The 24,757-nt window shown below is 35.6% G+C and overlaps 5 protein-coding genes and 1 long non-coding RNA gene across 7 annotated transcripts; 2 read left to right on the top strand and 4 right to left on the bottom strand.

Annotated features, from left to right (window-relative positions):
• Window positions 1-210: 210 nt before the first annotated feature.
• LOC17882764 (copper-transporting ATPase PAA2, chloroplastic) lies at window positions 211-6,370 on the bottom strand. Of its 2 annotated transcripts, XM_006286974.2 has the most exons (17): window positions 5,682-6,367; window positions 5,473-5,550; window positions 5,011-5,108; window positions 4,870-4,923; window positions 4,664-4,750; window positions 4,415-4,579; window positions 3,946-4,056; window positions 3,638-3,706; window positions 3,180-3,289; window positions 2,903-3,008; window positions 2,643-2,709; window positions 2,153-2,232; window positions 1,546-2,000; window positions 1,214-1,388; window positions 888-1,019; window positions 629-779; window positions 211-521 (listed from the first exon to the last, which is right to left on the bottom strand). In XM_006286974.2, the coding sequence occupies exons 1-17, from the start codon at window positions 6,316-6,318 to the stop codon at window positions 430-432; spliced, it is 2,667 nt and encodes an 888-aa protein (XP_006287036.1). In that variant the 5' UTR covers window positions 6,319-6,367; the 3' UTR covers window positions 211-429. The 2 variants fall into 2 exon arrangements, with proteins under 2 accessions (XP_006287036.1, XP_023636445.1); XM_023780677.1 differs by lacking the exons at window positions 211-521; window positions 629-779; window positions 888-1,019 and having other exon boundaries at window positions 1,220-1,414; window positions 5,682-6,370.
• Window positions 6,371-6,677: 307 nt separating this feature from the next.
• On the top strand, window positions 6,678-8,343 carry LOC17882483 (ylmG homolog protein 2, chloroplastic). Its single transcript, XM_006288461.2, has 3 exons — window positions 6,678-7,040; window positions 7,454-7,656; window positions 7,952-8,343. The coding sequence occupies exons 1-3, from the start codon at window positions 6,735-6,737 to the stop codon at window positions 8,196-8,198; spliced, it is 756 nt and encodes a 251-aa protein (XP_006288523.1). The 5' UTR covers window positions 6,678-6,734; the 3' UTR covers window positions 8,199-8,343.
• Window positions 8,344-8,382: 39 nt separating this feature from the next.
• LOC17884527 lies at window positions 8,383-8,812 on the bottom strand. The gene has a single exon (XM_006286638.2). The coding sequence runs from the start codon at window positions 8,758-8,760 to the stop codon at window positions 8,422-8,424; it is 339 nt and encodes a 112-aa protein (XP_006286700.1). The 5' UTR covers window positions 8,761-8,812; the 3' UTR covers window positions 8,383-8,421.
• A 194-nt stretch (window positions 8,813-9,006) lies between these two features.
• On the bottom strand, window positions 9,007-11,463 carry LOC17881323 (uncharacterized F-box/LRR-repeat protein C02F5.7). The gene is made up of 6 exons (XM_023780678.1): window positions 10,591-11,463; window positions 10,085-10,521; window positions 9,827-9,988; window positions 9,675-9,750; window positions 9,439-9,594; window positions 9,007-9,338 (listed from the first exon to the last, which is right to left on the bottom strand). Exons 1-6 carry the CDS (start codon window positions 11,332-11,334, stop codon window positions 9,216-9,218), a joined length of 1,698 nt encoding a protein of 565 aa, XP_023636446.1. The 5' UTR covers window positions 11,335-11,463; the 3' UTR covers window positions 9,007-9,215.
• A 2,269-nt stretch (window positions 11,464-13,732) lies between these two features.
• Window positions 13,733-14,720, top strand: LOC111830143. The gene is made up of 2 exons (XR_002833513.1): window positions 13,733-13,950; window positions 14,240-14,720. It is a non-coding gene; the product is annotated as an uncharacterized LOC111830143 (long non-coding RNA).
• Window positions 14,721-19,281: 4,561 nt separating this feature from the next.
• Window positions 19,282-22,821, bottom strand: LOC17884533 (cytokinin dehydrogenase 7). The gene is made up of 4 exons (XM_006287431.2): window positions 21,878-22,821; window positions 21,476-21,754; window positions 20,406-20,668; window positions 19,282-19,651 (listed from the first exon to the last, which is right to left on the bottom strand). Exons 1-4 carry the CDS (start codon window positions 22,604-22,606, stop codon window positions 19,342-19,344), a joined length of 1,581 nt encoding a protein of 526 aa, XP_006287493.1. The 5' UTR covers window positions 22,607-22,821; the 3' UTR covers window positions 19,282-19,341.
• Window positions 22,822-24,757: the final 1,936 nt, after the last annotated feature.

Raw genomic sequence — 24,757 nt, 5'->3', positions numbered from 1 at the left:
ACCTAAGTACATTTATACGAAGAAGCATTTGTGTCCACTCTTTTTAGGCTAAGTTTGGAAGCAAGTGGTTCGGCCTTTATGGCTTTTTATCTCATTCTTCCTTTACCTTTTTTTTCTTTATGGAACTGATCTACTTCCACATTGGAAGTGGATCTTGCTAGTAAGATGTTGTCGTGGAGTTTCACTAAGGGGGAAGAATAGTCGTTTCCCTAAAATATGTTCAAGAAACGACCAAATAATATAGTCAAAGATATGCCAAGGTTAAGATTCTATATTTACATATAATATTGGTATATCCCCACATTCATGAACAACACAAGGTACACAATCGCTATAAAGCTCAACAACAAACAAGCTCCAAAATGTCAAAAGAGCAAAATATACAAAACCTTCATTCTTCTGCTTGTACTCCAAAATAGATGGAGCCCGTCACAAGCTGTTTCCACTTGTTTCGGATTTATGGAGCTGGAGAAGTAATGAATTTGAAACGACGAAGATCGAGCTCAATGCCATTAGTCCACCTGAAAGCATTTTTTATGGGTAAGCAAGCATAATATATGATTAGATTGGAAGTGAAACAAACTGTTTTGTAAGCTGTAATTAAACTAACTGGAATGAGTCCGCTTACCGGAGAGGGAAGGAGTCATTGCGAAATCATACTGAGGAAGCAAGACACCTGCAGCTATAGGGATCGAGATTACGTTATACGCAATTGCCCACGCTAGATTCTGATATACTTTCGACATTGTTGCTTGTGCAAGACTCAGTGCATCTACAACCTACAACCAAAAAGAAAAAATCATGAGTGATGAGCTAATACAGATTTGATTTTGAACGGAGAGATTTTTGTCCCTTGAATGAGGGCAAGTGACTCATGAAGCGTTTACATGAGAAAGTTTGTTGCGGACAAGTATGACTGATGCTGCGTTTGATGCAGCATTTTCTTGTGCCTCAATCTTTAGAGCTATTCCTACATCAGCTTGAGCCAACGAAGGAGCATCATTTATGCCATCGCCCACCTTCGAAAGAAACAAAATGTGTTAATCTAACTTACTCCATTTCTATAATACACCAGTTCCATGAGTTGAGAGTCCAAATTTGTACGTCGAAGATATGGTAAGGTTCTAGAATTCGCATAACCATGAACTTCATGACTTCATGGAAAATAAGTTGAGAAAAATACTCATTCTTGCAATTTAGTTGAAGAGCTCACCATAGCAACACGATGTCCAGAGGATTGAAGATCAGATATAAACTTGAATTTCATTTCAGGAGACAAGGAATAGTTGGTTGATTCACTCTCAATCCCTACATTCTTTGCCACTGTTGCCACTGCCCCTTCCCTATCACCTGATAAGAGAACTGTTTTGATGCCCTTCTCCTGAAGCCTTTTTGATTTGATGAACAAGAATAACTACCACGATTAGATCCCGATAAGGTCCACAAGAAAAGTAGCATGTAATTCATGTTAATATGCTGACTAAACATAAAAACCAGGGTTACTTAGTTTCATTAAAAAAATTGACGGTTAGAGGGAAAAATTACCTGGCTACAGTAAATTCAGCATCTTGGCGCAAGCAATCAGATATTGCAATAGCACCAATAATCCCTTCTCCTTCACGGCCAACATATACCACAGTCTTCGAGTACCTAGACGTTGATGATGTGCTAGATAATTTATGATCCAAAAAACATTCCAGCTTCACCATGTCCGAGGAGTCATTCTTTTTGAGGAAACGATCAGAAACCCACTCAAGTGAACCCACTGCAACCAAACATCCATCTATTTCTGCCAAAGTACCAAAGCCTGGTTCCGTCAATTGGCCTCTTGTTTCTGGAGTTTCCAGATTCAGTGCAGCAGCCTCGTTTACAATAGCCTTTGCTATTGGGTGTGTTGCTGTCTTCTCCACCGCAGCAGCCAATTCAAGAACTTCTTGTTCTTTGTATCTTAGAGAAGCAACACCAGAGACGACAGGTCTTCCTTCAGTAAGAGTCCCTGTCTGAAACAATAACTCGATTTTTTCAACTATGAGAGGCAACTGGAACTGTTCACACCTATCTTATTTTCAAAGATTTTCCATCTTCATATAAAAAAGAGAGAGTGAAGAGATGGGTGAAGATGATCACAGAAAGTCCAACAGATTAGAAATACCTTGTCTAAAGCTACACAATCTATGGAAGCCAGACGTTCTAAGACATCTCCTCCTCTGATAAGATATCCCCGCTTTGCTCCTGGACATATTTAGGCTGAAAGTTTCAACAATCTCGAATTTATTGTTGTTTATCACAATTTTTCAGGTAATATAATGTTTAAATACCCCTATAAACATGAAAAATTACCACAAGGAGTGCACGTACAACACCACAGAACCTAGAAAGGAGTTTCTTCATATTTTAAGCCAGTTTTAGTAATTTTATGTATTAGCTAAAGTCCATAAAAAACAGGAGTTTCAAACCAATAGATAAATTTTCATAAACTAGGCTAGTCAGCAGGCTAACATAGAGCAACAACAATCGGTAAATTCAGTGTCATATTCCAATCTTCCTAATAATTGGAAAACTTTGCACGCAATTAGGTTACTCTTCTCAGCTAGGTTTGCAGACTTTTATGTGCAAGTTAAATAGTATGCTGGATAACATACCAAGAGAGGTGCCAATTAATATGGCAGTTGGTGTTGCAAGGCCCAGTGCACAGGGGCAAGAAACTACCTGATGTACACAAAAAAAAACAAGTTGATTATCTGCTCAATGTTTTTTTTCTCTACAAATTTCATTTCTATCCCTCTTTTATCCTACATTCCCTTCGTGAATTCACATTTTCCTCCTTAATCAAGTTTCGTGAAATTTGAACATGAAAGATATATATTATAATAACTTTGAGATGCCTGCCTGGCTCACTCACCAAGACATCCACGGCCAGTTTTAGGCTTAAGGCCAGAGGATCTCCATCAGGACCAGCAATATCATTGAGTAAAACATCTGGGAATATGTGTGAACCAATGTAATACCTGAAGCAAGAAAGCAACTGGATCTCACTTGGTGATCCTGAAAAGGTAACTGACACATGATGCTCTACTTTATACTATAACTAAATAAACAGATTCCTGCTAGACAGATATAAGAATCTCACTGAAAGTTCAGATGTTCTTTCCGATAGAAATATGAAAAGAGGACCATACCAGAAGGCAAACGTCACTGCAGATAAAGACATTATAGTATAGACAAAAGGTCCAGCTATAGCATCTGCCAGCCTCTGTACAGGAGCTGCATTACCTTGTGCGTCCTCAACCTAACATGAAATGGTGTGAATGAATTAGAGACTCACTAGAGAGGATTGTGACTTCACTTGATTTTATTCATACTTTCCCGTAGGAAATTAGGTTCAGCTACAAACATATGAATGATTTCTATTTGTATGATTGTGACTTAATCATTGTGCTTCTATTTGTAGGTGTCTTTTCTCCTTCCGTTTTCGAGGCGGAAAGTCGGCTACAATTACATAGATTACTGGCTGCATTTTTCTTTTCACATGATGACTTGAACAGCTCCAACTTTTCACATTGTGACTGATGGAACTATCCCTCACACAATGCAACTTTCATGAGATTTCATTGGCTCTAGATTCATAGACACTAACCATTCTGACGATTTTAGATATTGTTGAGTTGGAACCAGTAGAAGAAGCTTTGATCCGTAGAGGGCCATCCTGAAATAGGTAAAGTGAAATTCAATTGTTTAAAAAGATAATGACCACTGTATGTAAATCAAACTTAGTAACTGAGGTAGTGCAGCTACACAGTAAAATATCCCCCTCGGTAATGAAGTGAAGTGAAGTAATATAGTAATGATTGCTGGAGGATTATATCCTAAAGTAGTATGTGTGACATTAGTTGAAGCACTAAAAGAATAAAACCATAAACTTTTGTTGAGGCTCTGTATATGTACCCAGTTTATTGTTCCCGCTGAAACTGAGCAGCCTTCTTCTTTAAACACGGGAAGTGACTCTCCTGTCAGCATAGATTCATCCACAACACTTCTTCCAGCTAGGACACTCCCCTATGACCAAAATATTTATTAAACACGATCACTTCAACAATCAATACTAACGCACTAACCAGTCTAAGGAATAATAACCATACTATATAGAGGAAAAAATAGCATATATCCATTATCAATTGCAGATGAGAATCTGTAATGTAACTGAATCTCAAGAAGAGCTGATAGACACACATGTTTTTTTCCCAGCACTGATGAATCTAACTAAAATTACAGAATGCCAGCCATGTAAACAGAATTTCATAACTTCTTTCCAGAAACCCAAACCACTTTTTGTTGCTAAGATCGGACAGTTCAGCATGGATAAGCAACTAAGTAAATCGCAAACGTTACTTGCTAGAAAGACAGAAACACTTACATCAACAGGAAATGTTTCACCAGGCAAAACCAACAGCGAGTCTCCAACTCGGATATCATCAACTGGGACATTGACGCAAATTGAATCAGAGGAAAGTACAGAATCAGCTGCTGTGTTATTGTCTGATGAAGTAATCACAAGTCTTGATTGAGTGGAGATGAGTGACTGCAAAAGCACGTTTTAAGTCAAAAAGGAGAAAAAACACTACAAGTTAATCTTGGGAGGAAAATCGAGAAGTTTCCAACTTACCAAAAGTTCATTCATATTGCTAGATGCTTTAAGCTTTGCTCTTTCTTCCAAAGAACGACCAAGAAGCACAAAACCAAGCAGCATGACCTGCATACTAAATGACAAGAGCTATCAATCAGAAATTCACCATAGAAATTGTATTTTGCATGCAGTGATAGTAATGAGAAAAAATTTCCATCCCCTTGTAATGTGTTAGAGAAACTCACCGGTTCCTCGAAGAAGGAGGCATCCCACTCCAGTTCTGGATTAACCAGTGAAATCTGCAAAATACAGAATGCAGAGAACTGCAGGTTTCAGAATAGGATACTCACCAGTCAAAAAAATATTCACAGGGTACCAAAACTCACCAGGCTGATGGAAAATGCAGCCATAGATCCCAATCCAACTAACGAGTTCATATTAGGTGATCTTTTCCCAAAAGCCTTTATACCATCAAACAGCAATTCTACAATATACAATTATCTGCTTCAGTCATTTTTGTTTCCGAACAGCCTCAAATATCACTACCTCCATTTTGAAGTGTTTATGAAACTCTCAAAGAATAGTAGGAACCATCACTGTCACTTAAGAAGTGTGAAATTCATCGTTTCTCTCTTATGACAACGACCACCGAATCAAGGTTAACACTATTCATTGGAATCATTGTTTCAAAAAAGCTCAATCATGTAATCAGGCACACATCTAAGTAGGAAGATAAGCCTCAGAATAATGAGTTCCTCATCTCTCTCTTATGATACTAAATACTAAACGTATCATGCATTAGCTGGTAAGTATTATAGGTATTTAAAATTTTTTAAACAAAAACAAACCTCTTCCTGGTCCCAACAAAGCTCCAACTGCCAAACCACCTTTCACGTAAGAGTTGTGTAGCAAATCCCAGATCCCTCCTAGTAACATCAGGTGCAAGAGAAAGTCATAAACTACATTTGTATACCAACAAATGACATCTAGCAGCTCAAATTTGCAATATAAAGCGGCACAATTAAATTCTAAAGTAAAAATTTGTGAAATTTTTTACCATGAGCAATATGAATTCCCAAGGAATGAAGAATATGCGAAGTGTGAGACCCGCAACACAGAGCCACCAGTGTCCACGCAAACGCCACACGGTTCCTGCTCTTAACGAGCAAGTCCTCTTTTTTACTAACCATCTCCTTCCACTTCTTCACATTCTCCGCCACTCCCATCCCCGAGACCCTCCTCTTAGCCTCGAAGCCACTATCAGTCAATCTCTTAGCTAAACTCTCCGCCGCATCCGCCACCACCTCAACCTCCGGTTTAAGCCTCACAGCCGCGGTTTCCGTCAGCATGTTTACCACAGCAGACGCGACTCGGTCATCAGACATCAGAACCGATTTAACCCGGGCGACGCAGCCACCACACATCATCCCACTCACATCGAGGAGAACAGGCTTATCGCTCGTAACAGATTTCACAGATTCAATGGAAGTTTCCGTAGATTCGAACGATTGACTACTAATCTCGATTGAGTTTGATACCCAAAAAACAGGTCTCGAACAGTGCCGCCGGATACGAGCCCGGCGCTGCTTGGGAAAGCATCGGTTCACGTATTTAACTTCGAGGAACTTACCGGTATGAGGAATATGCAGACTCGACGGCGGTGGAAGAGGAAGCCGGAGAAGATTGCTCGCCATTTACTCCGGCGAGACAACGGCGATAGTCACGATTATACAAGTAAGAATCTAGTGGTGTGTATGGTTCTTGTTTAAAAACTATCGAAAGAAACTGACACGTCGGATTTGGATTTGTATATCCAAAATCACCGGTGGATTTTTTGCGGGATTTTAAAAAGCCAGGCTGTCACCAGAAAAGTCAGAACTACAAAACGCATCGTTTAGCATAAGTTTTCATTCGAAGATCTTTCGACTAGGTAAGACCTTCCGAACCAGATAGAGGATTATGGCCTCCGGGGACACAGCGATGCCACGTGTCACCTTCCTGTAATATCATTATTTTTTAGGAGATACTTTATCTTCTTCTATACACTTCTTCTGCAACTCTCAAGCTTCTCCTTCTACGAATTTTATAATCTCAAAGCTCCTCTACTACAATGGAGGCGAGTGCGAACGAACCAGCGATAAAAAGCTTGAAATCGATTCCTTCAGGACCGATACCGAACTTTTTCGTATCTCTTTCGTCGGCATTTACGCAAACACCGCTTGTGCGTTCGAGCAAACCCAATTTGCTACTTCTACCACAAGCTGCAGACTCTGTCAAAATGATTCAAGACTTCCATCGGTCTCTGGTCTCTGCTACTGAGAAATTCTCAGGGTTCGTCCATTCTCTCGCCTCTAAGAACCCTCTATTTCAGGAAGCGGTTCGTCTTTCGTCCGAATTTCGCGTTCTGTGCGATGAGGTAACTTTCCTTTCCTTGCTCATGCAAATTGATAGAATAGTTTGGAGTGGAAACAAGTTTCATTACTCCGCAGTGATTAAGTTAAGAAGATAATTATGTGTTTCCGATGCCTGGTGATGGGTGAATTGTTCTGGTTTCTGTTTTTGAAAAATGGAGCATTTTCAAAACAGCCAGTAGCTCGAATCATATGGGATTATTGTATAGACCACTTAGCATTTGTTGGAGAACCTTTTCACATTGTTAAATATGAGTTATATATGTCCAAGTTAGGATTTTTTTTGGTTATACCCTTCAGTCTTCACTATATTTTTGTAACATTGAAGATAAAACTCGGTGTTAGGATATGTTTTCAATGTGCCTTTGTGTTTCTTTTTTTGGTTATTTAAGATGAAGAACCTTTTGTTTCATTTCAGATTCGTTTGAGAAACACTTCAAGGGTGAGGTTTGCAATGTCTAATCACGGATTTGCAGCGGTTCTGCCGGGGGATTCAGTTGCAGGACTGGTGGTTGCCAATGGGTTGATTAATTTCCTCAACATTTATAACACCATCCTTGTTGTCCGTCTAGTACTCACCTGGTTTCCAAGTGCTCCTCCTGCCATTGTTAATCCCCTCAGGTTATAAGTTGCCTTAGTGTTTTCTGCTTGTTTTGTGAAATGCCACTACATTTTTAAATCTTATCCAGGTCTAAAATATTTAAAAACTCCATGGGAACAAAATCTAGATCATATGTTTCCTATTCGTCATTACTGAAGTTAGTCTATTTGGTTGAATTAGAGAGAGTTTTGTTTAGGAAAAACTTGGTCCTCTACTTATATGTCCAACTCTTGGATTGTTTAGATTGGTTAAAACACTGATGGATCTACTCTCTCTAGTTGATTGCTAATTATGTGTATGTTACCATTGTATCAGCACTCTATGTGATCCATACTTGAACATATTCCGGGGATTCATACCACCTCTTGGAGGATTAGACTTGTCTCCCATTTTGGCGTTCCTTGTTCTCAATGCCTTCACCAGCTCTGCTATGGCGCTTCCTTGTGAACTCCCGCCTGCTGAAGGAGCGGCTTCTCCATCTTCTGGTGAGACCAAGTGGATGAGAAGGAGAAGGTTGAGCAGCCACAAGGACCATAGACCGAGCTCCGCTTCTATGAACTGAACCTATATAAAAAATCTCCTCTTTTCTGGGCTACAAGTGTATCATCTACCTTACGAGTAATTTTATTCTTCTGCATCTTTGGATTTCCGAGTTTTTTGTATAAAATTTTCTTTAGAAAATGAATAAAAAAGTTGTGTTCCTGATAGACAGATATATTTAAAATTTTGCAAAAAAAAGAGCTTTTCTTCTCACTTGTGGCGTCATAACAGCTTGCACTCAGATTCTAATCAGAGGCTTTGCACATCAAGACGAAAACAAGAATGATAAGGATGACCAGCAACCCACCAAACGAGCCACATAGCCTGTGAATCCAGTAAGGATCAAACCTGGTCAAGCTCGGATCATAATATAGGGAGAAGGCTATGGCCAATATCAACAATAGGAGAAGCACGGAGAGCGAAAACATAAAGCTGAAGAGTTCTTCTTCCTCTTCTAGATCTTCCTCTGATAAGCTGTCAATGTAGAGAGGCGAGAGCACGGCTAGTACAGATAAGCTTATTGCCAAAAGCTTCCAGGACGTGGTGAACCTCCCCATCATCGGGCTAGATGATCCGGAGTCCATCGAAAAATACCAGTACAAAATAAAATAACCAACTGGTAAGTTTCTTTACAATCCTCGCTTGGTGTTCATCTGTTTTAAAAAGAAAAGATCTGAACGTAAATGGTTTGTTTCTTATATATGCATATGTTTCAATATAGTTTCGAGAAGCGGTTTGGATGGTATGATAAACTATTTACACTGAAAAAGAAGAGAGAAGGAGATTCTTTGGTTACTGTTGAACAGTAATGACCACACTTGCTAAAAAGATTCCATGGGATCATATGCTTAAATACTTTTCTTTTCTATTAGTTCAATCTTTATACATAAAAGCTGAGCCCAAAGAAAAAGAATAACACTGTTTATATATCACTACCCTTTTTTATAATTATGAACCTCTACAACAGAATCTGGTCTATAACAATGAAATGGTTCATCAACTCAGAGCTATACATACATCCCCAAAACTTGTCCACGGATCAGAAGAACTTGGCACCAACATTTGGATAAGAGTCGTCAATGTGAGCATAAAGTGAAGTCATTTTCAACCCGGTGATATGAATATGTGATCTTGAAAGTTCTTCGAGAGATGAATCCTCCACCTACAATGATAATACCTCCATTTAAGTACTTCACACAGATAGCCTGAGTGATTTAAGCACAAGTAGAAGCTTAATTGCAGGTTTCTCTACTATATCATACCTGTGTCCATCCAAATAGCCTGAGTGATTTAAGTGACGAGCAGCAACTCAAAATCCTTCTTAGGTCCTCTTCTGTAAGTTTTCGACACCACGAGAGGTCCAAATACTGCAACCTCTTACAAACTTTGGCAAGAGAGAAGGCTGTATCTGGACCGACCTGTTGTAACAAAGGTCCTTTGAACACTTGGGAAAACCAGCTTTAAAAATGAATGTGACTTTAGGTACTAGAACACTCACATGTTTGACTTTGTTTAGGCACAGTTGGTTAAGAGAACCTCCCGAGACTTCAAGAAACGCGGCAACACCTTCGTCACTGTCAAATGAAGCAACCATAGATTGACATTAGAACCGTCTACAAAATTTATGGAAATTGTGAGACTTGTGCAAACCTAAATCTGTTTCTTGAAAGTACGACTGCGTTCAAAGATCTGCAGCCCTCAGTAATAAACTCTAATGCCTTATCAGTCAAATTCTCCGAGTCTGAGATGTCAAGAGCTTCTAACTTCTTACAATATCTCCCAATATGCCAAATGCAATCATCAGTCACCTCTCTAACATTACCATAATGAAAAGCAATTAGTTTTCACTTTTCAGCATAAAACATGGAAATGATGTTAGTCTTTCTAGGCCTCAAAAGAGTAACTTACTGGCAATTAGCGAGAGACAGAACAGTGAGATTGGAGCTACTGAACATAAAGAAGGTTTTAACAACAGCATCATTAACGCTCTGGAGTCCTGCAAGCGAGAGATAGTTCAATTTCTGAAACTTATACAGGCTGTTAGTGAAGGCTTTACAACGTTTAATCCCTTGGCATCCATCAATACCAAGCCCTTTAAGGGTGGATCCAAAGTTATCAGCAAGAGTCTTCAGAGCGCGGTAAGTGAGAAGAGAGCAGTCAGAGAGGTTAATAAACTGAAGCAGAGGAGCTGACTTGGAAATCAAGGCCAATGCATTGTCTGTCAAACAGAATGATCCGTGAAGAGAAAGCTTAGTCAACGACGGAAACCCATTAGGTGAACGTTTCAAGAACTCGTTTATCGTGTAATCCGTCATAGCTCTCCCGCAATAATCAAGAATCAACACCTGAACAAAAGATCTGAAAATTACAACGAAAACAAAACTCCAATTCCTAACCAAGGGATTCGAAATTACCTTCAAGCTAACTTTATCACAATCAGAGAAGATCTTAATCAAGTCATCCTCCAGTAAAGCAACACAGTTCCTCGCACAGACCTCAGAGGGAGAATCCTCAATCAAAAGCTGCATAAAACGTGTGTCTACTTTGCCAAAACCACTAACACGATCGGAGAGCTTCGTCCTAAGATGATCAGGAACAAGTTTCAAAGACTTGATCGCTTCAGAGTTCTGAGCAAGAACTCTCACACTCAACTCCGTAAGCGTAGGAGGAGCCTTCCTCTGCATCAAAACCAGATCCACCTCCATATCATCACTTGTAATTCTTGTAGAGATCTTTTCTCTTCTCCTCTTGATCACTTCCTTAGCTTTCTGAAACTCGCTTCTCTCTTCATCTCCCTTAACTCCTTCACCATCATCTTCCTCCTTCTTCTCAACAGTCTTGAGATGATGATCAGAATGCAAACTAAGAGCATACTTTCTCGCGGTATTGTAATCATATCTTCTTTGTCGTCTCTCTTTCTCTTCAGCCCACCATCTATCCCAATCCGAATCGGTGCTCTCTGTCTCCTCCTTCTCCTCCTCCTTCTCCTCCTCCTTCTCCTCCATCTCCACGTCTTGATTCTGCAACCCGAGTGATATTTTCCGACGCTCAACGTCTTCCGCTGCCTTTAGAAGTGCCCTGAAAGCTTCTTCCTCGGCGGTGGTGAGCCCTCGGTTGTTTTCTGGAGAAGCGTTGGGAGGGTTATTGAGAAAATTCATGTTAAAATCCTTGAGAAGTGCTTCGTCAGGGGTAATGATCCGTCGAATTTCTCGAGAATCGTTGGGATGATTGGAAGGATTCGTCAGTTGAATCTGAGTCTTGAGGTTAGGGATGATGAATCAGACCAAAAAAAAAGGAAAAAAATATAAAATCAAAGTCGTGTATTTATACTTTACTGAATTGACCTCCTTAGTCAACGCCTTTTCTTTATTTTTATTTTTTTCCCTATGAGAAAAAAATATTACTGAATATGCAAATATTTTTATTAGTTATTTTTATGACCAAATTTGGAAGATTTTTTTTTTTTATATACAAATTACTCGTGCTGAGATAATTGATGTTTTATATTATTTTAGACATCTAATTTAGGGTTTAAGATTAAGCTTTGTTGTAACAAAATATGCGATGATTAAATGAAGAATAAAATCTTATTATTAATGTAAATTTCAGTTTTTATATGCATATCGATGTTGTTTTGTAGAATAGCAGAAAAAGGCCCATCATGGGCTCATTAGGATTTAAGGCCCATTTTGTAACCTACTTTATTTTCTATTCGTTTAGAGCCCATGGGTGTTTCAAGCAAGCGTACAGCACTCGCATTCAGATTTTTTTTTATTGTTCTTACTTCTTTTTAATATCATTTTTTGCATAATGTTTTTCGATATTTTCGAAAACAAAATTGTGACTGATAAAAGAGAATTTTTGAGAAATACCCCTTTTGGTGTACCCCTTTTTAAAAATACCCCCTTTATCTATTCATTTTCAAAAATACCCCTTTTTAAATATAAAAAGTTATAAAGTTTTCTATAGTTTATAAGGTACTTCTATATAATAACTATTACTGGGAGATTCGATACAAATATTTTAAAATGTTTTAAATAGTTTTAAATCGTTTTTATAAGTTTTAAAAGGTTTTTAAAAGGTTTTTAAAAGGGTTTATACAGTTTTTATAAGGTTTTTATAAGGTTTTTGTAATGTATTTTTACGCTATTTATGAAGGGTATATAAAGTTTTATACACATATAAAGGTAATTTGTGTATATATTTATAAGCTTACACACATATTTGGATAAATTTCAACATTTTTAGTGGGGTTTTTGATCAAGTTTGAAAAGGGGATATTTTTAAAAAGAGGTATATGAAAAGGGGTATTTTTGAAATTCCCCCCTGATAGAAAGCATATATATTATATATGTTGAGAAGTTTCAAGAGATATATATATTATATGTAAAGACTACAAATTATGCTCAGCGAAGTCACATGGAATTTTTCTGATCAGTAGATTTCATCTCAATAAAAAAACAAAAACAAAGATTTCATTGTAGATTGATATTATGATTATTAGTTTTTTCTTTTCTTGTCTCTCAGATCAACTTGTTTATAGTGTGGAGCAACCTACTTGTTTATGAAGTCTCTTTATAGTTTGTACTTCATTTTGTTATTATAAAAAAAATCATAATAAATTTTCATCATCTCATTTGGCTTTGTATATAAAAAGTTAAGTATCGATATTTTTATCCAACATACTAGTAAAACCTTTTAAAATTAATAATATCATGAATCTAATATTTTTATTAATTTTATCGAGATATTGATTTATTAATAATTATTAACATGTAACCAAAAAAATTATTCTATAGTCGAGTTATTAATTTATAGAGTTTTTATTATACAATTAGGTCTTTTTTATTTTCTTACTTTTTTCTTATATATTGAGATATAAGTAAGAAGTTAAGAACTGCAATTAATTAATTAGGAGGGTAGGGACCAAGTCATATCTAGGACTTTGGATGTTTGTTAAATCCAAAATCCACAACTGCAACAATTTGTGCAAGTAGATGACATTCCAAATATGGATTCATTGTTTTGAGAAAATATATTTTTGAAATTTTCATGTAAATCATTATGAGTCATTTTTCTTTGTATATACAAAGTCACTTTATTATATGTTTTCGCAGTTCTGATATTTTTTTTTTACATTAAAAAAAAACCTATTGCCATAAATAGTTTTTTTTTTTTTGGTAAAGGCATAAATAGTTATATTATAATTGGTTTCAGAGACCTTATGCATTTCCTGTTGCTAAATATAACAAAAATATTCTCACGTACAATTTATATTGAATCTTTGAAGAAGAACTCATATTGATTTGTCACAAAAATGGTTTTGAGTGTCTCAAAAAATCATAACTCCGCAAGTTCAACTAAAATTTACAAATAAATGTATGTGAGTAGTGTTTTGTCTAGAGTTAATTACAGATTAGGCACTTTTCTTAGAGGTCCCTTTCAATTTAGGCACTTTCCGAAATCCTTACCAAAATAGGTACTCAGTGCATTGTTAAATGTCGATTGTACCCCTTAAATTGGTGACGTATTCTTCTTCTTCGGTGTATTCTCTCTCATCTTATCGAAAAGGGAAAAAATTGAAATCTAAGCTTTCATTCGATAATGGAGCCATGGCAGCTGCGCGACCACTGTTATATTTTCCGGTCTTGTTCGTTTTTCGCTTCAAGACGTTCGCGTTTGTATCATCGTCTCCTCCGTCGGATTTAGATCTCCATATCCAGTCTTACGGTGGCTTTCTTTGATTATTCTCCAATGATCTTCAATCTTACAAGGTTTCCTATTTGTCTCTCTCATGTTCTTGTTTCTCGGTTTGGATCTGTTTGCGATTGCATACAAAATCAGAGTCTTGATGAATATTTGCTAATTTATTGTAATCTCTACAAAATTTCTGGTAAAATCATGGTAAATGATTAAAGGGTAGAATTAGTTGTATCCGAGGCTCTAGTTTTACAAACGGCTAACATTGGTACACAAATTATTCAATGTTTGAAATATCTATAGAAAATACATGATAGTAAAGTCTTTGAGTTTCTCTAACTAGATATTTACTCTGTTTTTTAGTCACTGAAGATGTGAGAGGAAAAGAATTTATGGTTGGGCTCGAGCTTGTGAGTGACTGGAAACACAAGACACTAGCTATGGCTGAAACAACTATCTTGTTCGAGCAACTTAGTGGTAAACAACATTATAACCAAATGCATCAATTTTTTCAAGTATAAAAGCATCAATTGGTTAATCAAAATTGTGTTGCTCTTTTTTCTCAATGAATAACTTGGCCTCCTCGTTGGAATTGGAGGACTTCATAGGAACGTTTTCAGGATAAAGCCACAAATGTTTGTGGTGATCATGCATGTCTTCTTTCTTTTTTTGTAAAGAATGTTTGTGTTCAAACTTTTCACTGGGAAGGTACATATATATTGTGTTTGGGTTTTCTATTTACAATCTATTAGGGTTTAGTTTTTTTGTATGATGATTATCTTTATAATATATTTGTAATCCCAAAACAATAGTTTTCATTACAATCACAAAAATTTAATCTTTACGGAGAGAATAAAGTAAAAATCTACAATTTACAACAAGATCATCGTCATTCATGAATATGGTAGCAATCCACTCAGAGTTCTTCATCCCTCATCCCGCTCAAGATGTTGGAGGGCAATAATGTCATGTACAGGAGCCTTTTGCTGAGTTGTCAAAGGTTACTGTATTTTGTTCCTACTTCGAAAGATTGAAGTTGGAAAGTGCCTGTTTTGTTAATATTCTCTTTTGTCTATGCATAGTACATACATATACATATATACCGTGTTGGGCATATCACATCACATCATTGTAATGTCGTTGTGGAGAGATAGAGATACGAAGACTGAAAAGTATGTGAATCGAGATTGAATGTGGAATGGTCCTTCCTAAAGAATAGCTGTAATTGAACTCTATATGACATCGTTTTCTAGTGGACCATTATATATTCAACACATATATATACACAAATGCTATTTCGTTTTGTATGTTTGTGGCAGTAAAGTTGTAGATGGAGAGTTTTGTGACTCCATATTATATGCTATTTCGTATTTAACATGTTCTTTAATTGCTTAACTGAAACGTTAACGACCAATCACACAACCATACCGACATCGCAATGGGTATAGATTTTACCGTTACATAGGACATGTATTGATAAATCAAGACGAGTCAACATTTTTCTATGAGGTTTTGAGTAATAGATATGGAATTAGCAAAGTATTAAATACTCTTGTTAATGCCTTAATGGACCTATACGAATCAAACAATGCATATACGACTAGAAATATGTTTATAAATTAGTTGAACGGTGAAAAACGATGGAGTTCATAAAGTAGAGATGAGTTGAGATAATTTTTAATCTACTTATGTATATTATTATACTATCTTGTAAGCATTATACCTTTTATCAGTTTTGAGTGCATGTCTAACATACTTATTTTTTTTAAAAATAATTTTTTTTTATATATGCAGTATTTCGAAAATAAAATTTATACAATAACTTAATTAATTTCATTATTATTATCGTTGAGCGTCTAAACCATAATAACTATTCTATCGGGATATTTCAAGTTCTAGGGTAATTTAGTTTATCTTACCAAATTTATAATTATTTAAATATATTTTTATATTCAAAATAATAATAAAAATTAGACGATAAATTGTCCAATCTTTAAAAAATATATTTGGTAGAATTACTTTAAAGAGATTAGTGGTGGTTGGGACCAATATTGTTGAAAATGTAGGCAAAGAATAGTGTAGTAGATAATAATCATACCTTAGATATTTGATTAGAAAATGAAAAAGGTGCCATATGATTTAGAAAATATTAGTGATTTAAATATTCATACCTTAAATTCCATTTTTTCTGAAGTTGATATAAACATCACTGATTTTAAAATTGGGAAACCTATGGAATTTAAACTAGTATCTATCAATTTTCTTTATCTAGTTGCTATGATGATCACATAAATTATAGTAACGGCAAGTCCGAGGAGGTAAATCTAAAGTATCTTTATGATAATTGTCTTCTCATCGTTGTTCGATTGTGCTCTATTCTTTTTTTACTTTAAAGTTTTCAATATTTTCATTTACACTTTCTTCTTTCTCTCTTTGAAGTTTTCATTTCTTTGGACACTAAAACTTTATCTTTCTTTTCATTTTTATGGGGGAATCATATATATTCTTTTTGGTTAATTAATTTCATTCGCTACAAAGCAAGTTAAAATTCACATGCATAAAGCATCTCCATTCACGTGTCGAACGGAACGTAATTCCATAAAAACCCAACCCACATAAATTAACTCTCTCGATAGAAAAAAAAAATCATCAGTCATGACAACTTTATAAAGAGATCTATTTCACCAAACCATTATTTTATAAATTCGAGTTTGAAATTTGGTCTCCCAAAAAAAAAAAACAGTATCAGGATTTTAACCCAAACATAAATTGTCTTCAAGATACCTTTAATTAACACACTTCAAATATTATTAAATAGTTTTTTTACATATTAAATTAGGTATAAGAAGAACATTAGACTAATCATAACCTACTAATTAAGCCAATTATGTATAAAAGTTTATAGTATTAAGTACGTATGTTTATCCAAGGTACCTTTCCTCGATTTATACAAAACGAAGCTATAAACTAGTAAGAACGTATTTGGCTTATAGTGACCCCATAAAGCAGTAAATATAGTAATTAAAAACTGAAGAACACGTCCGTGCATGCATGGCACGTTTAGCAGAGAACGTACTAGGAATGCTTCTTGCATGGGGAATTCTTAGCCCATTGTTTGTTTATTTATTCTATGCTTTGCTTCTTACAATGAAATCATCATCTTATAATTGCATTATCTAAAGCTGTGAACAAATATATAAAAATTAGAATCTCATCTTTTGTGAAAGAGAAACAAACAGAAAAGCAAAGAAAAAAAAGAAAGAAAAGTTGTTAGAAGAAAAATAACTCATTATTATATGTTTTTTTGGTTGGGAGTGGGGAGAAATCGAGTAGATTTTGGTTCGGAATCCAAAACTTTGAAATCTTTCTTTTTCTTGTTTTTTTTGTCCGAAGATTAATCCACTTATATGCGACAAGTTTTCACATTTTTTCATTTAAAAGGGCACTTTCTTTGTTGAACAGAGATTTGTAGTTCTCTATAAAATTAAGAAAAGGGTGTTATTACATCACAAAAAGATGTTAAAATATTGCCTTCTTTCACCAAATTAATTACCCGATATGTGTCTTTTGTATATACATTTTTTATCTTCATATTATGTAAGACCAAAATCGATTTTGAAGTTATCTTATCAGGAAAACTAATATTAGTGATCTATCTATGCTTGATTTGATTCTAAATCATTTTTAAAAATTAACTATCTTGAAATGTACACATAGAAAAGTTCATTTTAGCTGATTTTATAGAGACAAATACAACAAATAATAATTGAAATCATTTCATAATTGATATCTTCAAACTAGCTTTACGTTATCTTTATGGGCATGTGAGCTTTTTCCCAAAAAGAAAAGGGAAAATAGAAGACAAAAGAATCAGAATCTCTTAAGAGGAACACACGAAACTATATATGATTATCAACAACAACAACAAAATTAAGCAATGAAAAAATATAAATAAATCTTTTTGATAAGATACGTAGAAAAGGTTGGTGAAGCTCAAAACCTTTTTCGTTGATTCTTTTGTGGTAAGAAGAGAAGAATCTGATGCCCCAAATCTACAAATCTTATTCAATTTAAATTTTATTTCTCTTGTAAATTGGCAAAACAAAAAAAGATAGTAATATGGAATAAAGAGTCAAACTTAAACCTGATGATCAACGGATCCACTTTTTTTTTTTTTGTTCTTTTCTTTCAAAACTAATATAGTTCACAAACCATCCGAGAAAATTAAACTCTTATTTAGATTATGTATAGAATATCTAATCATGATTCATGGGACAGTGGTTGCACCACATTAGTCGTTAATTAATAATCTCTTACCAAAATGGTATACAGATTAATTGACAAAACTTGAATCGACCCGATATGATCAATTAATCTCATACTTTCCGTTTTCTTTTAAACCGATTAGTTATTTTTCTCTGTCACTTTCATATGCAATACCACTCGCGTGATATACAACATGGCATTGATATGGACATCATCTAAATTGCTTGCCGTCGACATCTTTATATGTTCAGTTTTAAAATTGCTAGATTTCGCTTTCAAGTATCAACATCACCGAATTATACACGTTACAACAGTACTTAATATATGAATTAGAACTTTGATTGGGAAAGTCTACGGCATGTCACAATTGTATTCATAAAATTTGGAAAAAAAAGGAAAAAAAAAATCAGTTTTAATACTATCATATTTTCCTTTAATAAAAAAAATTGTTTGTCAAATATCATCAAGTGCATAGATTATTTGAACGGTCCAAATCGAATAGTATATAGGACATAAGAATTTAGAAGGAATTATCCAAAACAGGGTCGTCGTAGTCACAATAGTATCATGGACTGGACTGGCTCCAATATGGATGGTGGATGATTGATTTGGTTGATCCATTTATAGATTTTGGATTAATTATTGGGACAGCATGTGAAGAAACAATCTTTTCAATGTCTATCAATTCTCTAATTTCTTATCCTAAAGTATAAAAACCTACGTGGAAATATAGGGATACTTAAAGAGAATTCAAATGTGAAATGTTAAGAAATACAACAGAAACATAATAAGAAAAAAAAAAGTTACGTATGAAATAAAAATGGTAATTATCTCAGCAATGAGTTCCACGTAACCTAACTCTTTATTACAACTCCAATTTTCGAACGTCTCTTTCTGTCTCTTTTCTTTTGGACGTGAGTTTTTAGTTTTTACTAATGTCAACTGAGTATTAAAGGATAAATTAAAATTTTCAAGATGATATTTGTAACCAATATAAGAACGTTTTTCTTGTTGTGAATTCTACATAACTGGACAATGGACATGACCTCATATGCTGATAGGCCACCTTTATAAAAAAAAACAGTTGATTTTTTTCTTTTTTTCTTGGGAGAAAGAAAAATACAATAAGACCACAAAACTCAAGATACAAAAGTAAAAAAAAAATAAGAAAAGGAAAGAAAACAATATGGGGGAGGGGGTCAAGGAGACCTATTGAAAATCTTTTGACCAGGTGAAAGGATAGCCATAGGATCGAACATAGCTTTCCTATCAACGAACCTCGACCACCTGTTACCAAAATGGCGAATCCATTCCTCTTGGGACTTGTAATGAGGAAGATACAATTTGAAATCTATCCCATTCTTCACACACCAATGAACGATCTCTTGGTTTTGAGCTACCATTTTCTCAACCGATGATGCTTTTGCACACGGCGGCACAAACCTAAGCAATGCCACTATGTAAAATATCTCTCCTTCCGGCACTTCCACCGACGTCCGTTCATCCCACCTGATTATTTATATAAAAAAATCCGACCAAACTATTAATTAATCATTCGTATCACAACACCACTTTTGCAATAAATCTTTCTCGATTGGTTTCATTTCTTACGTCAACTAGTGTTGGATAGTACCAGCAAATCTCATTTTCCACATAAAGTAAAAACATATCTAAATATACGAAACTACCCCTTAGGTGAAAATGCAAAGTACAGAAAAAAGCTATTTTAGATAAAGTGAAAAATAAAAATTTACGTCAGTTCATCATCATAGTGGTCTCCATATTTCTAAAAATGACGTTAAACTTATCGACGGTTGCAATACAACTCCTTCACCAACCCAACCGTAATACCTAATATGGTGGTATCTCTCGTATTAGTTTAGTATTTTGATCTCTCGCCTACAATATCTAAACGACTTCACTACATTCCAACTTTTTTTTTGTGTGTGTGTACTACTTATAAAACCCGTACGTGTGCAGCCACGTCCGCAACAATTTTTGTTGATCACACGTCTCTCGCAAGACTTGTGTGTGGTACCTTTTAAAGTTTAGGCATGCACGACTAATCATCACACGTGACAAACACGTGCCATGAAAAAAAACCAAACTGGACTGATACCAAAAAGAAAAAGGAAAAACTCTAAAGACTAGACCGATCTTCTTATAGTATGGTAGATATGTGCCTTGTCGAACCAAAAATGTTCCAGAAAAAGGATTGGTCGCAGTAAAAAAAAAAAGGAGTGAAAGAGAATGTAATATTAACCTGCTTCGCAAGAGTGGGTACACCAGCATTGGTCCATTGACACCGTTCTTGACAAGTTCTTTGAACACCGTCCGGTTGAACTCTCCGATGTCTCGCTTCGACACGAAGAGGTTGAGCCACGGGTGCGGCGTTTCCCACGTGCCGATCTCCTTCGCTATCTCCTCGGACCTTTTGACCCGAAGTAGAAAGTCAACGTACGACAGATCTACCTCGAACCTTAATCCTTCGTTAAATTTTAGCCGTCCGATCAATCTCTCCACCCTCTACACAAAAAAAGTTGCAAAATCAGTCAGGGGTAGTTCGGTAAATTCAAGATACAACGATGGCCAGATTTTAGCCGGGACCGTTTGAAATCAAATCAACCAATGTTCGTTTACATGCTACAGTTACAATTTCATCCCCTTTACGTCCCATACCGCACGACCAATGGACACACCACACGTATTCGGGTTAGCCTAAATAATTGAGTAGCAAAAGCAGCAAAGTGATCTATAAATATGGGTTTCATGAGAAAGACAACAAAAGCAGAAAAGCAAAAAAAGAAAGAAAAAAAAGAGAGAGAGAGAGAGAGACAAATGTCGTTTTCGTAATAACGTGGTTACGACAAGGGCATTGGAGAGAAGAATTTTTATGTCAGACAATCCAAAATCGAAGATACATTACACAATGTCTCGTCAGTTTCATATTATGCAGTCAGACAAGAGACTGTATAATTCCCTTTCCCACCCTATTATATTTCCTTAATTAACATATAGTATATATTTTCTTTTTATTCCTAATTCTATATATATTTTTTTGAATTTTATGTTTTGTAATCATGAAGGTCGAGAAAACTCAATGCGGTCCTATATGAACTACGTGTCGTAGTATGACTGTTATTGATTTATAGAAAAGAAAAAAAAAAGAGGTTCATTGATATGATCCGACGGTCAACTTTCACACTTCATCTAAGGTCAATTTCGGTCAAACAAGGTTTCTAGAACATCAGAAGCTTCGACCACCGTCGGATCTGATCATTAAAAACATCGAACGGTTCCTGAATTTTTGAGAAAATTGTTATGTGTGTTTACCTTGTCGACGGTTGAGTTGGAATCGGAGTCTCTGTAGTGAAGACCGAGTTCGAGGCAGTAAAGAACCGACCCGGATGATTGTGGGAGCCTGGTCGGGTCAAAATAGTGATCCGGGTGTAGTGGAACCGTAGGCCATCCGTTGACCGGGTCATCACCGTTGACGAACACGAACCCTTCCACGTAATCGAACGATGATGACTCGTCCTTCTGACTCACTAGCCACTCGGCGTCCCGGGTGAAATCGTCGAACTCGGCGTATACTACTCTTATCCATCTCACCTATATAATTTAAAATATGTATATATATTGAGTATTTGATTGGATTATAGAAATATATATTATAGTTGAGATTATGAAATAAATATATAAAATAGTTTGTGTTTATATACTGTAAGTAATCACCATATCAGGAGCTGGCTGTAGCAAAACCCTAGCTCTGGTGATGATACCAAACTGGCCAAGACCACCTAGAACAGAGAAGAAGAGCTCAGAATTCTCAACCTCCGAGCAAGTAACGACGTCTCCGTTTCCCGTCACGACGTCTAGCTCCGTTACATTTGAAGTCTGTGGTCCGTAACGGAACGCTTGTCCACTAACGCCGGCATTGGATAACGTCCCACCCACCGTTAGCCCAAGGTAATCAGTCCACGACCTCGGAGCCAAACCGTACTCCGAAACGCACCGTTTCAACACATTTTCCCATATTGCCCCTCCGGAGACGTCCACGAACGCCGCGTCACCACCGTCGGATGAAAAACCAACCTCGAAATGATTCTCAGCCGTGGAACTCATATCGACGACGAGCCCTCCTTCCGCCATGGCTTGGCCGTTGATTGAATGGCCGTTTCCACGAGCAGCCACCGTGAGTCTATCCGACCTCAGAGCAGCTCTCACAGCTCCGGCGATATCCTCCGGTCCAACCGGTCTCACCACGGCAAGTGGCTTAACACAGTTCATGCCGCCGAAATCCCTCGCGGCGATATCGGCGGCAGCGCCACCGCACAAGATTTCTCCTTGGATGTCATCAAGTGACTCAGAGAAGCCATCAGTAGAAATAGCGGAGGAGGTGACGGCGGAGGAGACAGCCTCGGCGTCGTTATCCAAGAAGTATGGTTCTATGTAAGCTATCATTTTTTTTGGTTTGGTGTGTGATTGTGTGAAAATGCCTAAATGAGAGACTCTAATGTAGATGGAAGCTTTTTAGCTTTTGGAAACCAAACCTTTTTTTGTTTGTCTGTGGTGAGAGAGAAGCTTGTGTGGCTTAGCTATAAATAGCGACCGAGAGAGGTTATTATAGCTTTTGGATTTGTTTTCATTTTATTTCTGTGATTGAATATTTTAATTTCATTCGGCCGTTGAAATGCATTACTTTTAATAACGTCTTTAAACAAACAAAAAATTAGTGTTATTATTATTATAAACGAAGATATTGGGGGGTTTTAAAAATGTCTCAAAAAATTGTCAACACTGAGTTAACTAAAGGAGGAAAAAAGAAAAGATTCAACCCCATTCTTAAAAGAATGGTTAAAGGATCCTCAAAATCTGTCCCGTACCGAAAAAGAAGAAAAATAGAAAATAAAAAAGAAAGCAGAAAAATCTATGGAATTAATTGTGTAAGGAAGTTGGTCTGTATGCTTACGGCATTGTAGAGAGATGACGTACTTCTTGTTTTCTATTTTTTTTTTCTTTTCTTGAGAGATCGAAGAAGCTGAGTTTTTTCTACCACCATGTCCATAATAACTAGGAGCATGCACTAGCTGAATTTAACCGGTGTAATGGTTAGGAATTGTTTTGATGGTTAGGAAGGATGCTGTAAAAACTGACAAAAATAAACAATAGTTAAGTTTAAGTTACGGTTAAATAATAGATCTGATTGGTAAAATATTCAGAACTGTGAAAAAATTGTAAGTTAGAGAGGTGAGATTTTACATAATACTGCAAAACTATAAAGAAAAATGGCACTCTATAAAAAGCAAAGAGTGAAAAAATTTAATAAATAATTTGGGAATGCTTTTATGATTGTTAAAAACTAAAGTTGTATCTTTATTTGGTGACCAAAAAACAATAAAAATGCAACTTTATTTATATTCATCAATAAAAACCGTTATGTTTAGTATAATAAAAGCTGTTGTATAATAATGTATAGTTTATGAAGAGAATTATAAATATAAATATATATATAAATTATTGAAAAATGTTTAAACTTATGAATGGTTGCAAAATTCAGCTTTGTTTGTACTTTGTATGGTGGTTTACAACCTCCCATTTGTTTTCTTCCGTCCTTTCTAAAATTACTTACTGTAACTGTTTTTTACTTTGACTTTTTTCATCTCCTTTTGATTGATAATTTTAAATCGGTTTATTTCCAACTGCGGTAGTTGCAATGTCACCAACCAAATCTAATGTTTATGAAAGTCTCATGTTTAATTATGAATTTAAGATTAGCACAATACAACAGTAAAGTTGAATATATTTACTTTATTAAATCGTAAGAGTAAGTATATATACTGATATACATGTTCCAGGTGAATCTTGGCTAATGACCACCAAACATTATTCTACCAGTTGAAGCTTATACAGTATGTTACCGACAAGGCGATAACAACGAAATGTCTCTTTTTTTTTTTTTTTTTTTTAATTATAGAGTTGATAAGAGTATTCATGCAACAAAAGAGTTCCAAAACTGGACCTTTCGTAACATTGATAAATATATAAATATAAGTATTCGGATAACGAACATTTCCAAAAATTGGGTCAAATAGCTCAATTAATTTACTATTGAGAAGAGACACAACATCCAAATACGATCGTGTTCACAACTTCTTCACTTCTAGAAGAAATATACATCCACCTGAATCTGATGAAATCCTTCTTCTCCAACCTTAACAATTACCTACTTACTTTAGTTAAAAGAAGATTAATTAATTTTGACCAAAAAAAAAGAGAAGATTAATTAATAAATTCAAGAAAACGACACTATAGAATCGTTTTGTCGTTATCACCATATACAGTATATACCAAATTAAATCCTTAAGTTGTTTAAACAGTCTAGACAGTAGCTGAACGATGAATCTTTAACTTGACCATGTTCAAGGTTGCTATGTTTCTTCGTTTGGTCATTGCTTCTTTGGATCCACAATCTCGTTTTGGATAATTACTGAAAGAGATAAAAAATTTATTATCCGTAAATAAAACAAATTGCTTTAAATATCAGAATATTCGTGGATATACAAATCTACTTATTACGAAATATACAAATTAATCCCATGTATTAAACTATGT

The sequence above is a fragment of the Capsella rubella genome, unplaced genomic scaffold, assembly GCF_000375325.1.
Source record: "Capsella rubella cultivar Monte Gargano unplaced genomic scaffold, Caprub1_0 scaffold_6, whole genome shotgun sequence".
NCBI classification, from domain to species: Eukaryota; Viridiplantae; Streptophyta; class Magnoliopsida; order Brassicales; family Brassicaceae; genus Capsella; species Capsella rubella.
This window is presented reverse-complemented; position numbering and strand designations above follow the sequence as displayed.